The sequence below is a fragment of the Nematostella vectensis genome, chromosome 4, assembly GCF_932526225.1.
Source record: "Nematostella vectensis chromosome 4, jaNemVect1.1, whole genome shotgun sequence".
Classification (NCBI taxonomy): domain Eukaryota; kingdom Metazoa; phylum Cnidaria; class Anthozoa; order Actiniaria; family Edwardsiidae; genus Nematostella; species Nematostella vectensis.
Genome location: NC_064037.1, coordinates 2,840,389 through 2,854,805, shown reverse-complemented (window position 1 = coordinate 2,854,805; position 14,417 = coordinate 2,840,389). Strand labels below are relative to the sequence as shown.

The 14,417-nt window shown below is 46.4% G+C and overlaps 1 protein-coding gene across 1 annotated transcript in view; it reads right to left on the bottom strand.

Moving 5' to 3' along the window:
• The window catches only part of LOC5511542 (laminin subunit alpha-5), a 31,679-nt gene extending 18,154 nt beyond the window's left edge, over nt 1-13,525 (bottom strand). Inside the window, exons 1-13 of the mRNA XM_048726696.1 lie at nt 13,484-13,525; nt 12,943-13,379; nt 11,491-11,541; nt 10,505-10,648; nt 7,100-7,237; nt 6,674-6,811; nt 5,651-5,785; nt 4,106-4,234; nt 3,616-3,827; nt 2,809-3,064; nt 991-1,090; nt 676-838; nt 30-141 (exon numbers count right to left, since the gene is read on the bottom strand). Of these exons, the coding sequence (XP_048582653.1) occupies nt 30-141; nt 676-838; nt 991-1,090; nt 2,809-3,064; nt 3,616-3,827; nt 4,106-4,234; nt 5,651-5,785; nt 6,674-6,811; nt 7,100-7,237; nt 10,505-10,648; nt 11,491-11,541; nt 12,943-13,114 (1,750 nt within the window). The 5' untranslated portion in view covers nt 13,115-13,379; nt 13,484-13,525. The remainder of the gene's footprint in view (nt 1-29; nt 142-675; nt 839-990; nt 1,091-2,808; nt 3,065-3,615; nt 3,828-4,105; nt 4,235-5,650; nt 5,786-6,673; nt 6,812-7,099; nt 7,238-10,504; nt 10,649-11,490; nt 11,542-12,942; nt 13,380-13,483) is intronic.
• Nucleotides 13,526-14,417: the final 892 nt, after the last annotated feature.

The window sequence follows — 14,417 nt, the reverse complement described above, 5'->3', positions numbered from 1 at the left end:
TGTAACGTTACTGTTGTTTGCCTGCTTACCTTCAACAGACAGTCGTAGGTCGACATTGACCGTTCTGAGAGAGTCTAGCGCATAGTGGAAGATGATTCTGTAAGTGCTCGTGCGTGGGACAGCGATACGCACCGAAAACTCCTGCGAAAACAATAAACGATCATCAGAAGGAGCCATAGTGTGGACAGTCGGGGTCAAGTTTACATTAACAAAGCATAAAACCGACCATCACCAGACGCGCGCGGTCCCGTTTGGGTAAAACACTATTAGACCACAGGCAACCCACACGGCACCGTGCGCCTAGTTAATCAACACAGGCAACCCGTGCATAAATTATGTTTCTCTTATTTACTTCTTATTTTCTTCTCAGTTTGGCGCCTGGGTACGAGTCTAGGCCATCACGGCCACTAGCGGCAATCCATCCATGTGACAACTTCAGAAAAATGAACAAAAACCCTATAACCGTATAATAATAACATCTATCCTATAAATCCATAACCTCATAACATTTAAAACCTAAAGCACTAATAACTTTATAAACCCTATAACTTAACCCTGTTTTTAAAAACTTCCCCCAACTGAATCTTCACCATCAATCAGTCTCTCTCCCAAACGCAAACCAGACTCCTCGCTTCTCCGCTCCTGCTCCTCTATTTTATTGTGCATAATACTTACTGTAAATTTTGCAGGAACTACATATCCCGCACCAGAAAACCCTGGGAATTTATTGCTGTCAGATCCACTTAACACAGGGAACCCATCACTCTCAACTCCTTCTTCTAGTTCTGCTTTGATATGGTGCAAGTCTGGAATGTACACCCGTGCCGAGGCAGTCAGCCTAGAAAGATAACGCAAGTAGTTACTTGAAATCTTGTTGAAGAAGATAAAAAACACGTGGTAAGGTGAGGTTGGTACGCGAAATAGATAAAGTAATGCGTGGCGCGGGGTCTAGCGCGCAAGCGCGCCGCCTGACGGTTCACAGATACGTACTTGTTGCAGTGCTTCCCGTGGATCTGAGGCAAACACTTGCACTCCCCACCCCCCTTGTGACACACGTGGCTAGCTGATCCACCAGGGTTACACCGGCACTCTGGGAGAAATGGAGAATTAGATACAGTCAGTCAGCTGGACAACCGAGGGACTTGAAATGATGGGCGTCTGACATAGAAGGGGTCCGTCAGTGTAGGGTGTCCGTCAGTGTAGGGTGTCCAGCAGTGTGAGGTGTCCATCAGTGTAAGGTGTCCGTCAGTGTAAGGTGTCCGTCAGTGTAAGGTGTCCATCAGTGTGAGGTGTCCGTCAGTGTAAGGTGACCGTCAGTGTAAGGTGTCCATCAGTGTGAGGTGTCCGTCAGTGTAAGGTGTCCGTCAGTGTAAGGTGTCCATCAGTGTGAGGTGTCCATCAGTGTAAGGTGTCCGTCAGTGTAGTGTGTCGGTCAGTGTAAGGTGTCCATCAGTGTAAGGTGTCCGTCAGTGTAAGGTGTCCGTCAGTGTAGGGTGTCCATCAGTGTAAGGTGTCCATCAGTGTAGGGTGTCCGTCAGTGTAAGGTGTCCATCAGTGTAAGGTGTCCATCAGTGTAGGGTGTCCGTCAGTGTAAGGTGTCCATCAGTGTACGGTGTCCGTCAGTGTAAGGTGTCCGTCAGTGTAGGGTGTCCGTCAGTGTGAGGTGTCCGTCAGTGTGAGGTGTCCGTCAGTGTGAGGTGTCCGTCAGTGTGAGGTGTCCGTCAGTGTGAGGTGTCCGTCAGTGTGAGGTGTCCGTCAGTGTGAGGTGTCCGTCAGTGTGAGGTGTCCGTCAGTGTAGGGTGTCCGTCAGTGTGAGGTGTCCGTCAGTGTGAGGTGTCCGTCAGTGTGAGGTGTCCGTCAGTGTGAGGTGTCCGTCAGTGTGAGGTGTCCGTCAGTGTGAGGTGTCCGTCAGTGTAGGGTGTCCGTCAGTGTGAGGTGTCCATCAGTGTAGGGTGTCCATCAGTGTAGGGTGTCCATCAGTGTAGGGTGTCCGTCAGTGTTAGGTGTCCGTCAGTGTAAGGTGTCCGTCAGTGTAAGGTGTCCGTCAGTGTAAGGTGTCCGTCAGTGTAAGGTGTCCGTCAGTGTAAGGTGTCAATCAGTGTAAGGTGTCCGTCAGTGTAAGGTGTCCGTCAGTGTAAGGTGTCCGTCAGTGTAAGGTGTCCGTCAGTGTAAGGTGTCCGTCAGTGTAGGGTGTCCGTCAGTGTGAGGTGTCCGTCAGTGTGAGGTGTCCGTCAGTGTGAGGTGTCCGTCAGTGTGAGGTGTCCGTCAGTGTGAGGTGTCCGTCAGTGTGAGGTGTCCGTCAGTGTGAGGTGTCCGTCAGTGTGAGGTGTCCGTCAGTGTGAGGTGTCCGTCAGTGTGAGGTGTCCGTCAGTGTGAGGTGTCCGTCAGTGTGAGGTGTCCGTCAGTGTGAGGTGTCCGTCAGTGTGAGGTGTCCGTCAGTGTGAGGTGTCCGTCAGTGTAGGGTGTCCGTCAGTGTAGGGTGTCCGTCAGTGTAGGGTGTCCGTCAGTGTAGGGTGTCCGTCAGTGTAGGGTGTCCGTCAGTGTAGGGTGTCCGTCAGTGTAGGGTGTCCGTCAGTGTAGGGTGTCCGTCAGTGTAGGGTGTCCGTCAGTGTAGGGTGTCCGTCAGTGTAGGGTGTCCGTCAGTGTAGGGTGTCCGTCAGTGTAGGGTGTCCTTCAGTGTAAGGTGTCCGTCAGTGTAAGGTGTCCGTCAGTGTAGGGTGTCCATCAGTGTAGGCCTGAATAGCTTTTTAAGACATACAACATATGGAAGAGTAATATAGTAAGACAGTTCTCTTTATCAGGCCTTGCCTCTGCAGCCAAAAATATCATGCGACAACAGCTTGTAGAATCCGTCGCGACACGTGGCACACTTGCTTCCGGTTACGTAGTTTTTGCAGCTGCAAATTCCGGTCACATGATGACAACCGCGCATTGCCGCCATGGTCCCGCGGGTCGAGCAGCCACAGGTTGTGCACCCAGAAGGGTTCTCCGCCGAGAAGTTAAAGTAACCGAAGCGACAGCGGTCACAAAGGGTTCCTTGTACGTTCATCTTGCACATGCAGCTCTGACCGAGAACAGAGGCGGCTTGTTAAAGGTTAAGTTCAGTCAAACCTATCTTATACCTTTAAGTTAATAAACCTTTTGCTGTTCATTAGGGCAAATTGACGCATTCGTTAGCGCATATTGTCGATAGATAAAGCATGAATACATTCAATTGCACAAACCGGCAATCCTTTGCCCCAATGTTCTGATTGTTTTCCACTCAATGCACTATACATTTTTGTAGCCGAATCCGTTGTTGCGCGATCGCCGAGAATTCAAACCCATTTCTCGTCTAAAATAGCGCGAAGTCAATCATACCACCGTGACCAATCCCTTACTGTGTGCAGTCAAATGGTTTATGACGCGTAGTGAAAAAATAAAAGCCATCGATTGGTTTAAATGGTTGATTGACTAAAACGAGAAAAGGGATTCGCCAAAGTCGCGCAACACCGAATTCGGCCATAAATGAATGTTGCATTTGTGCTATTGTCGTCAGATTTCCACACTTGTACGTCCATTTTGTCTTTATGATATCAACATGCGTGTAGAGGAATGCTAGCTGATGTAAGTTACCTGTTTGGCGCCAAAACATCCGACCTTGCTCTGCCCCGGAAGGACCACCGTCCCCCCGGGATCGCAATTGCACTTTGTGCATGCCGGGAAGGATACTAGATCCTTTGCACACATGTCACACTTCCAGCCAATTACATTCTTCTTGCACGTACATTTGCCTGACGCCTGGTCACATGACTGGCTCTCAGAGCCCTGCACATTACAATTACACGCTAAGAGAAAAAAAGCAAGATAATTAGATGATTCACACAAAACAAGGCACCATAGAATGTTCTCACCACAGGTAGCCCGTACTACCACAGGTAACCCGTTTTAGCTATAAGTAGCCCATTTCCACCACAGGCATCCCATACTCATCACAGGTAACCCGTACTCGCTGGAAGTAGCCCATCCTTACCACAGATATCCCATACTTATCACATATAACCCGTACTTGCCACAGTAATCGAGTTCACCACAGGTATCCCGTTTTCTGATAGCCCGTACTCACCCGTGCAGTGTGGAAACCCATAAAAGCCCTTGGCGCAGCTTTCGCAGCTACGGCCCGTGTAACCAGGCCTGCAGATACACTCCCCGTATTGGCCGCACGTTCCGAAACCCGAGTTCGAGCATGCGCACTCTGCATGGAGGAAACAACAAAATGAGAACGAGGCAGTAAAACAGTAAGGTCTCGTTCACACGGGTGTGATCACTAAACCCGATTCGAGCATGCGCACTCGGCAAGAATATCAGTGAACACAGTTCGAGAACGTCGCTGTTAACGATTTCAACTTAGGTTCAATGTATTCACAGTTCTCTTAACGATACCGTAGACCCAAATTGCTTCATTTCGGGTGAATTTTTTTATTATGCCATTCGATGACAATAGGCACACTCTAGATGTTAGCAAAAATACCACCAAAATCTTAAATACTCCGCCAGATATTCAAGAAAAACCGAATTCGAACGAGTTTAGCGTTATTCTCGAAGGCGTCAATAATCCCATAATCCTGTTTACTTAGCTCAAAGTCCCGCGATCAACATCCGGGGAACTTAGTTTTACGGCTTTTCCCTCTAATTTTATCCGAGATTTATCCGTATTTATATCAACTTTATATGCGTTTACTCTAAATTTTGCATAGTTGTAAACTCCGCCAAGATTAAGTAAGAATCCTTGGCTTCCTTCGAAGAAGGCTAAGCGAGGAAGAAAGCCCAAAACATAGAGTTGTCTCCGTTCGCGGTCTTTTTACGTTTTCCGCGCTCTTCTTTACCTCGGTGCAAGCTTGCTTCGGTCTAGGCATCTTCCTTCACTTGCACGACTAGCGACATGACATTTGAGCGCCTAAGAGTTTTCCCGCTGCGTGTAGAGCATGCAATGTGATTGGTTGCCATACGCGGCTCTATTTACTCTTCGTCTGTCATTACTGTCACGCTGCCTCTAATGTTTACACAACTTCAATCCCCGATATCTCGCAATCAAATTTCACCCCATCTTACTCTAAATATGTGAATTAAAGGTACACTTCTAACCGCCCGATTCCTGCGCAACTTGGCAAGCGTCTAGTATAGATATTGTTCTGTCACACCGTGCCGCGGATAATCAATAGCTTTTTTTGCTACGGACTTAATTAGCGCGTTGTAGCCAAAGAAGCAAAATTATTCCACGCCTAACTTTGACCCTTGATTATTAATCAACGGGGCTGTGTGACGTCAAATGTAGACACGGTTTGTCAGTTCAGTACATGACGAAAGATATAAAGCAGATCCCGGGAGGTTACGCGCTTTTGGTGTGTATTAATAATTCGCATGTTTAAAATGGTCGATTTCGCACTTCGGATCAGGCAAAAGCACTCAAAATTAAGCGCGTATAAAATGATTATTTTAGGAGGAAAATACAATCATTAAGCTTTAAATTGATATATAGTTTGTTGGCATTTGCTTTAATCCGACGCGAGCGCGAGCGATTTTGCCGGGACGATCGGGGTAATTACCGCTTGGGTCTACGGTATCCTTAAAGAAAGTTTTTAAAACATGCTTTTAATGGCGATTTGCTTACTTATACAAAGTGGAAATCCGTAGTATCCCGTCATACACTTCTGGCAGCGATGCCCTTGAAAATTGTCCTTGCAGACGCATGAGCCCGTGTTGTCACAAATTTCGTCTTTTGTGGTCAGCGGATCACAGTCGCACCCTGAAAGGTTAACACGTGTCTATAATAAATATCCTACTAGTCCTAGTTGTGCCAAATTTCGACATTTAATAATACTTAACGCGCACAATAAAAGGGACTTGCCTTAGGCAAGCTGTCCTCGTCACTCATCACTGAGTGCAGAGCTCCATAGAGAGAAGCCATTAAGCTATAATAGAGTTCAAAATTGGCCGAAAACACACCATTGAAGTAAATACAGCCTATTTATTAGCCATTTTTTAGAACAAAACGAAAAATAACGGAGGATTAGGGAGGTTTCGAAGTGATGAATTTTGCGAATTCAGTTCAAACGAGCGCGCTTCGTTTAATTTCTCAAATACAATTTTCACTCTTGTTTTTGTAGAGAATTGAATCCAAACACTTTCATTCAAGAATATGCCTGATAGAACTTCTCTTGTAAAAAAAAAGTCTCTTGTACATGACAGTTCTCGTAGTTTGTGGTAGTATGTCGTATGGTTTTCTTTTTCCGGGTTATTTTACATGATCTCTTTTCATTCTTATCGAGTTGGCAAAACAACAACACGCAACCCGTGGGGGAGTAGGACAAAATAAAAGGAGCAAATCCTCACGCGCAGTGATGGGGTGGTGGTTACTAAAAATAGCCAGATCCGGAATCGACATGGCGCGCGGGTAATACCAAAGTGTCCCTCTTTTATCTTATGCTCTCTTGGTTTGACTCAAGTTGCCCGACCCTTAGCATGCCTAACCTAGCCTGCTAGCCGGCGCTCATTGTGGGGTATTCTGAAATGTTTTATTTTCGAATATTGGGAAACCTGTGCGCGCGAAGGCCGAGGTGCGCTGGGCCGAGGGTGCAAAGAAAAGAGAGCGGGCAACAAACCCCCCTCTTTTCGAATCCTCAGCGGAACTTACACCAACAGTCTGGAAAGTTGAAGAATCCCCAGAGACATCTGTCGCACTGCCTTCCCGCGATCTTGTCTTTGCAAGGGCACTCGCCGGTCAACTCGTTGCACATGAAGCTGTGAGATCCAGCCGTGTTGCAGTTACAGGCTGAAAAAAATATCCTTTTCACTGCTATTATACGTGATAAGCAAGAAAATACGCACGAATTAGAATTGCTCTTTTGCTATTTGTCCCTACCGAGTAGCTATGAAATCTCCCGATATATGTATGTCATAAATATGTCCGTTAATAATGTTATGGCACCGTTCGTTGAGCGCCAGAAAAGCATACGACTTCAAGTTTCATGATATTCTGCAAATAAATTTTTTAACACCACAGGGATCCCCGATACTTGTCCACCATCAACAGGGTAAAAGTCCTCCAAACTCCACATACCTTTGCACCTGGGGAAGTTGAAATGTCCCAGTGGGCAGAGGTCGCATTTTTTGCCGCGAATTCGCGTCCTACACGGGCACCGTCCGGTCGACTGGTCACACACGAGGTTGGTCGCGCCCTCAGGATTGCAATTACACGCTGAAATAGAAAATGAGTGATAGTTAGTAAGCAAGAGGCACCTGCTTCATCTAACCCACACTCGCTTCATCTAACCCACACTCGCTTCATCTTACCCACACTCGCTTCGTGTAACCCACACTCGCTTCATCTTACCCACACTCGCTTCATCTAGCCCACACTCGCTTCATCTAACCCACACTCGCTTCATCTAACCCACACTCGCTTCATCTAACCCGCACTCGCTTCATCTAACCCACACTCGCTTCATCTAACCCACACTCGCTTCATCTAACCCACACTCGCTTTGTCTAACCCACACTCGCTTCATGTAACCCACACTCGCTTCGTGTAACCCACACTCGCTATGTGTAACCCACACTCGCTTCATCTAACCTACGCTTGCTTCATGTAACACACACTCGCTTCATGTTATCCACACTCGCTTCGTGTAACCCACACTCGCTTCATGTAACCAACACCCGCTTCATGTAACCCACACTCGCTTCGTGTAACCCACACTCGCTTCATCTAACCCACACTCGCTTCATCTAACCTACACTCGCTTCATCTAACCCACACTCGCTTCGTGTAACCCACACTCGCTTCATGTAACCCACACTCGCTTCGTGTAACCCACACGTGCTTCGTGTAACCCACACTCGCTTCATCTAACCCACACTCGCTTCGTGTAACCCACACTCGCTTCATCTAACCCACACTCGCTTCGTGTAACCCACACTCGCTTCATGTAACCCACACTCGCTTCATCTAACCCACACTCGCTTCATGTAACTCACACTCGCTTCGTGTAACCCACACTCGCTTCATGTAACCCACACTCGCTTCGTGTAACCCACACTCGCTTCATGTAACCCACACTCGCTTCGTGTAACCCACACTCGCTTCATCTAACCCACACTCGCTTTGTGTAACCCACACTCGCTTCATGTAACCCACACTCGCTATGTGTAACCCACACTCGCTTCATGTAACCCACACCCGCTTCATGTAACCCACACTCGCTTCGTGTAACCCACACTCGCTTCATCTAACCCACACTCGCTTCATCTAACCCACACTCGCTTCATCTAACCCACACTCGCTTCATGTAACCCACACTCGCTTCATGTAACCCACACTCGCTTCATGTAACCCACACTCGCTTCATGTAACCCACACTCGCTTCGTGTAACCCACACTCGATTCATGTAACACACACTCGCTTCATGTAACCCACACTCGCTTCATGTAACCCACACTCGCTTCATGTAACCCACACTCGCTTCGTGTAACCCACACTCGCTTCATGTAACCCACACTCGCTTCGTGTAACCCACACTCGCTTCATGTAACACACACTCGCTTCATCTAACCCACACTCGCTTCATGTAACCCACACTCGCTTTATGTAACCCACACTCGCTTCATGTAACCCACACCCGCTTCATGTAACTCACACTCGCTTCGTGTAACCCACACTGGCTTCGTGTAACCCACACTCGCTATGTGTAACCCACACTCGCTTCGTGTAACCCACACTCGCTTCGTGTAACCCACACTCGCTTCGTGTAACCCACACTTGCTTCGTGTAACCCACACTCGCTTCGTGTAACCCACACTCGCTTCATCTAACCCACACTCGCTTCGTGTAACCCACACTCGCTTCGTGTAACCCACACTCGCTTCGTGTAACCCACACTCGCTTCGTGTAACCCACACCCGCTTCATGTAACCCACACCCGCTTCATGTAACTCACACTCGCTTCGTGTAACCCACACTCGCTTCGTGTAACCCACACTCGCTTCATCTAACCCACACTCGCTATGTGTAACCTACACTCGCTTCATGTAACCCACACTCGCTTCATGTAACACACACTCGCTTCATCTAACCCACACTCGCTTCATGTAACCCACACTCGCTTCATGTAACCCACACTCGCTTCATGTAACCCACACCCGCTTCATGTAACCCACACTCGCTTCGTGTAACCCACACTCGCTTCGTGTAACCCACACTCGCTTCATCTAACCCACACTCGCTATGTGTAACCTACACTCGCTTCATGTAACCCACACTCGCTTCATGTAACCCACACTCGCTTCGTGTAACCCACACCCGCTTCATGTAACCCACACTCGCTTCGTGTAACCCACACTCGCTTCATCTAACCCACACTCGCTTCATCTAACCTACACTCGCTTCATCTAACCCACACTCGCTTCATGTAACCCACACTTGCTTCGTGTAACCCACACTCGCTTCGTGTAACCCACACTCGCTTCATTTAACCCACACTCGCTTCATGTAACCCACACTCGCTTCGTGTAACCCACACTCGCTTCATCTAACCCACACTCGCTTCATGTAACCCACACTAGCTTCATGTAACCCACACTCGCTTCGTGTAACCCACACTCGCTTCATGTAACCCACACTCGCTTCATGTAACCCACACTCGCTTCGTGTAACCCACACTCGCTTCGTGTAACCCACACTCGCTTCGTGTAACCCACACTCGCTTCATGTAACCCACACTCGCTTCATGTAACCCACACTCGCTTCGTGTAACCCACACTCGCTTCATGTAACCCACACTCGCTTCGTGTAACCCACACTCGCTTCGTGTAACCCACACTCGCTTCATCTAACCCACACTCGCTTCGTGTAACCCACACTCGCTTCGTGTAACCCACACTCGCTTCATCTAACCCACACTCGCTTCGTGTAACCCACACTCGCTTCATCTAACCCACACTCGCTTCGTGTAACCCACACTCGCTTCATCTAACCCACACTCGCTTCGTGTAACCCACACTCGCTTCGTGTAACCCACACTCGCTTCATCTAACCCACACTCGCTTCATCTAACCCACACTCGCTTCGTGTAACCCACACTCGCTTCATCTAGCCCACACTCGCTTCATGTAACCCACACTCGCTTCATGTAACCCACACTCGCTTCATCTTACATATGGACACCCCTGGTTCCAGGGCCTCGAACGTCTATCTATTTAGTGGCCAGCGACCTCGCAGGCATTCCCACTAAATAGGGTACATGGACACATGAGAAAGAAAAGTTTTTTTTTTATGCAAGACTTAAGAGATCAATTTTATTTTCGAAGGATTTTGCCTCTAACGCGCTTGATGATAATATTTTACAGTTTTTCTAAATCTCTTGTATTTTTAGAGACATCACACCGTGCCAATAGCTAGAAAACATTCTATAGCCCCATGCAGTCACGGTAATACGGTAATAGTCCCAAGGAATCACATATACTTACGTAGGCAGTCAGGAAACCCCCAGTATCCTGGAGTACAGCTTTCGCAGCGATCACCGCGGAAGTTTACCAAGCAGTCACAAGGTGCGCTATGATCGCTGGGATTGCACTGGCCGCCCTTCGTCGCGAATGTATTACAGTAACAAACTGAAAGAGTTTATGGTAAACTGACATGAGATAACAAATGACACGTCAATTTCAAGGACACGAGAACAAGCAGTTGTCTGAATACACTATTTAAGTTAACGATAGAAAAATCCCTTCACGCATATGGGAACTTTGGGAAAAGCCATTCAATAGAACAAGATTTAGGTAAAATGAGACATCCTTTCTAAGACCAAAAATGGGTTAGATGGGCAGTGGTTTATGGGATGTCCCATTTGGCGGGCAGTGGTTTATGGGATGTCCCATTTGGTGGGCAGTGGTTTATGGGATGTCCCATTTGGCGGGCAGTGGTTTATGGGATGTCCCATTTGGCGGGCAGTGGTTTATGGGATGTCCCATTTGGTGGGCAGTGGTTTATGGGATGTCCCATTTGGCGGGCAGTGGTTTATGGGATGTCCCATTTGGCGGGCAGTGGTTTATGGGATGTCCCATTTGGTGCGCAGTGGTTTATGGAATGTCCCATTTGGTGGGCAGTGGTTTATGGAATGTCCCATTTAGCGGGCAGTGGTTTATGGGATTTCTCATTCGGCGGGCAGTGGTTTATGGGATGTCCCATTTGGTGGGCAGTGGTTTATGGGATGTCCCATTTGGCGGGCAGTGGTTTATGGGATGTCCCATTTGGTGGGCAGTGGTTTATGGGATGTCCCATTTGGTGGGCAATGGTTTATGGGATGTCCCATTTGGCGGGCAGTGGTTTATGGGTCCCATTTGGCGGGCAGTGGTTTATGGGATGCCCCATTTGGCGGGCAGTGGTTTATGGGATTTCTTATTTGGCGGGCAGAGGATTGGCACAAAATAGGATGAAATGAGTATGTTGTAGTTACCATCAGATGGGAACGAGCCTTGGCGTTGGGGACTTCTTTTTTCTCGTGGAGCTATACAAAGAACAAACAAGACGTTACCGTCACGTAAAGGTCCCTTGCGGGACTCCTTTCGCGAAAAATAGCTTACTCTTCCCAGTCTCTCATAGACACCAAAAACCACAGGACTGCTAGCAAGTAAAGGGCTAAGGTGACTATGCTATAAGTGTAATTTCAAGTAGTTGATTCGCTATTTTAATGATTGATTATCAAAATAATTAAATAGATAAATCTACATAGATAGATCATGTACGCTCAAATTTTCTTGTAGAAATCGGCCACTGTTTCATGGTTGGACATCCGTGCGTCTTGTGTATTTTATAATAAGAAAACTTCTTTTGAAACCCTTGTTTTGCCAACAATATACTATTCAAAGCAAAACTGAACAAATAAGTGGTTTGGGGGGAAAAGAACAGGCAATGAAACAATAAAAAGGATGCCATTGGAGAAGTCTGGAAATCTTAGACCGCAAATCTTCTTAAACTATTCGATGAATGAATTAACTGTATCGGGTGTTTTATCAGCCAATGGACGTGTGCCAGATTGCATGATTGCACCTCTATCATCTACACAACCCCGGTTTAGTACAGGTAAAATAAGAAGAGTCTAAGCAACAAATAAGATAGTCTCGCAACATAGAAAAAGGAAAACATTCCTGAAAGAAACCCCTGAATATTATGAATGTATATTCATTAAAAAAATAGTCGTTTATTCGACATGATGCACAAGCTCATAGGCTTCGAAGTAAATCGCCGTTTTTTTGTCTGGCATCATATAAAAGGTTTCATGTAGGTTCAAGTGATGGACGTTTGAACATTGTTAAGGAAGTTGAACCCTCTTCCGAAAGGCCTCAAAATCACCCCTAAAACTATCCCAAGTACGGCTGTTTCACTCCGCACGGAGGATCTATAAACCCGAGATACAGAACTTTGTGATGATATAGAGCTGAAGAGGAGCTCAATGTTGTAGTAGGGTTATCAAAAGATCTGATAGATGGAAGATAAAACACGCAACATGAGGCGTGAGACCGGGTACAATTTTGCGGTTATTCTAGAAAATGTGATGATTTGCGTGGGTTCTTTGCCTTTAAAATGTTGCGTTATCAGCCACCGATAAACAATAGAGTAATGTATATCACGCATTTATTGCACGGTAGGCTGGTTATCGAGTACTCACGTCTACATTGGCCTACAATAGACGCGTGTGAGAATATTGCCCGAGACGCATCACTAATTATAATAATAATAATAATATAAAAAAAAAATAGCGTCGAATTAGCAAGAACACGGCATATTACACGCTCTTTAACAGATATCCCAGTCCTGGCACAAATCCCATTGAAATGTTGCCCTTAAATAACACAAGCGCTAAGCGCACTCACCAAATTCAACAAAATAAACATCGCATTAGGCTTACCGGTGTCGAGGTACCGTCCATCTCTACTCACGGAGACTACTCCATCTTTGCTTGCATGCCTCCTTGAATCAAACTTTGTCTTGAGACGTTTACATTCGGCAAATGCAAACATTGAGAGCACAAGCCCCGTAAAAAAGAGACAGCATACAGCAGAACGTAGCGCCCGACTCATGCTGACGTATTCAGTGAGGTTCTCGCAAAATCCCGTCCCGAGTACTTTGTCTACCGAGCAGGCCTTTACTTTAAGTTTGAGCCTTTTCAGGGAAGCGATGCGTGTTTGTGAGAGGCTCCTCGCTTCTCTTGTGCTGAGAGCTTGTGCTGCCGGTTGAGAGGTGATCACCTTGAGTCTTGCTGCTGACAGAACAACTTCCGGTACGTCAACGCCTTTCCGCTCGCCCAAGGCCCCGTCCAGACAGCCCGGTATGTCAACATTCCTCCTGAACATTATAATAAGACTCGATGTGACCATGCAAGACATTTATCTTTTAATATACCTTAAAGTCACGATTCTTTGTGCCTTTATACTGTTTTTTTTTTGTACCTGGTTTATCGCTTTCTAATCTATTTCCAGTAAACACCACGAGAAAACAGGAAATCTCGCTGGAGGCCAGCTAAAGCGGAAAGCATATTAAAATTAACATTGCAATATAAAAGGTTTCTCCAGTAGAGAAATATCTTTAAGCTATATCACGTATTACCAAATAAAAGTTCATGGAGTCGTGGAAAGGTATAGTCGAGCTTGATAAATCAACATCTGTTTGATTGACTGATAATGACTTGGTAATAACCAAGTCACGCAAGAGTGCTAAATGGATTAGCACGCAAATATGTTATGAAATATGGTGATTTTTTCACGAATACTTATTTTCGCCAGCCTTCCACTTTTTCTAGTCTAATCGCGCTAATGCGAACTCTAAATAATGTAGCGCGTGATGATTCTTAGTCCCAAGCTATTCTTGTTATGTGAACAGAATGAAAACAGGGCCTAAGACAAGACAAAAAGAGCTAAAAGTCATCAGAAACTAGCCTTCCGAAGGCTTTGATATTTTTTCCGGCATGAGAACCTCCGAAGACACGGAGTTTGCATATCACGGTCGCAGCACATTATCCATGTTTCGGGGGGTTTTCGTGCCGGAAAAAAAAAAAAACTATCAAAGTCTACAGGAAGGCTACCAGGAAAACCAGGAAATGTTTTCAAACCACGAAAAAGGTTGGTTGAGGGTGCTCGGAAATCAGACGTGAAAGCCTTTGCCATAAAACACCACAGACAAGAAAAATTTTCTTAAAGTTATGTTACTGGACAATTAACGTTTCGTTTGACCATTTCTTCGCAAATCAACGCAAGTTCACTAATGTCGAAACTTGTGGCAACTTTCGCTGAGACTTGCGTTTTGTTTGGCCAGGACATAATTGTGAAAATTAAAACATTTATTTCAAGCTTTCACCATTTCCACCATCACTTTACAATCCTAAAA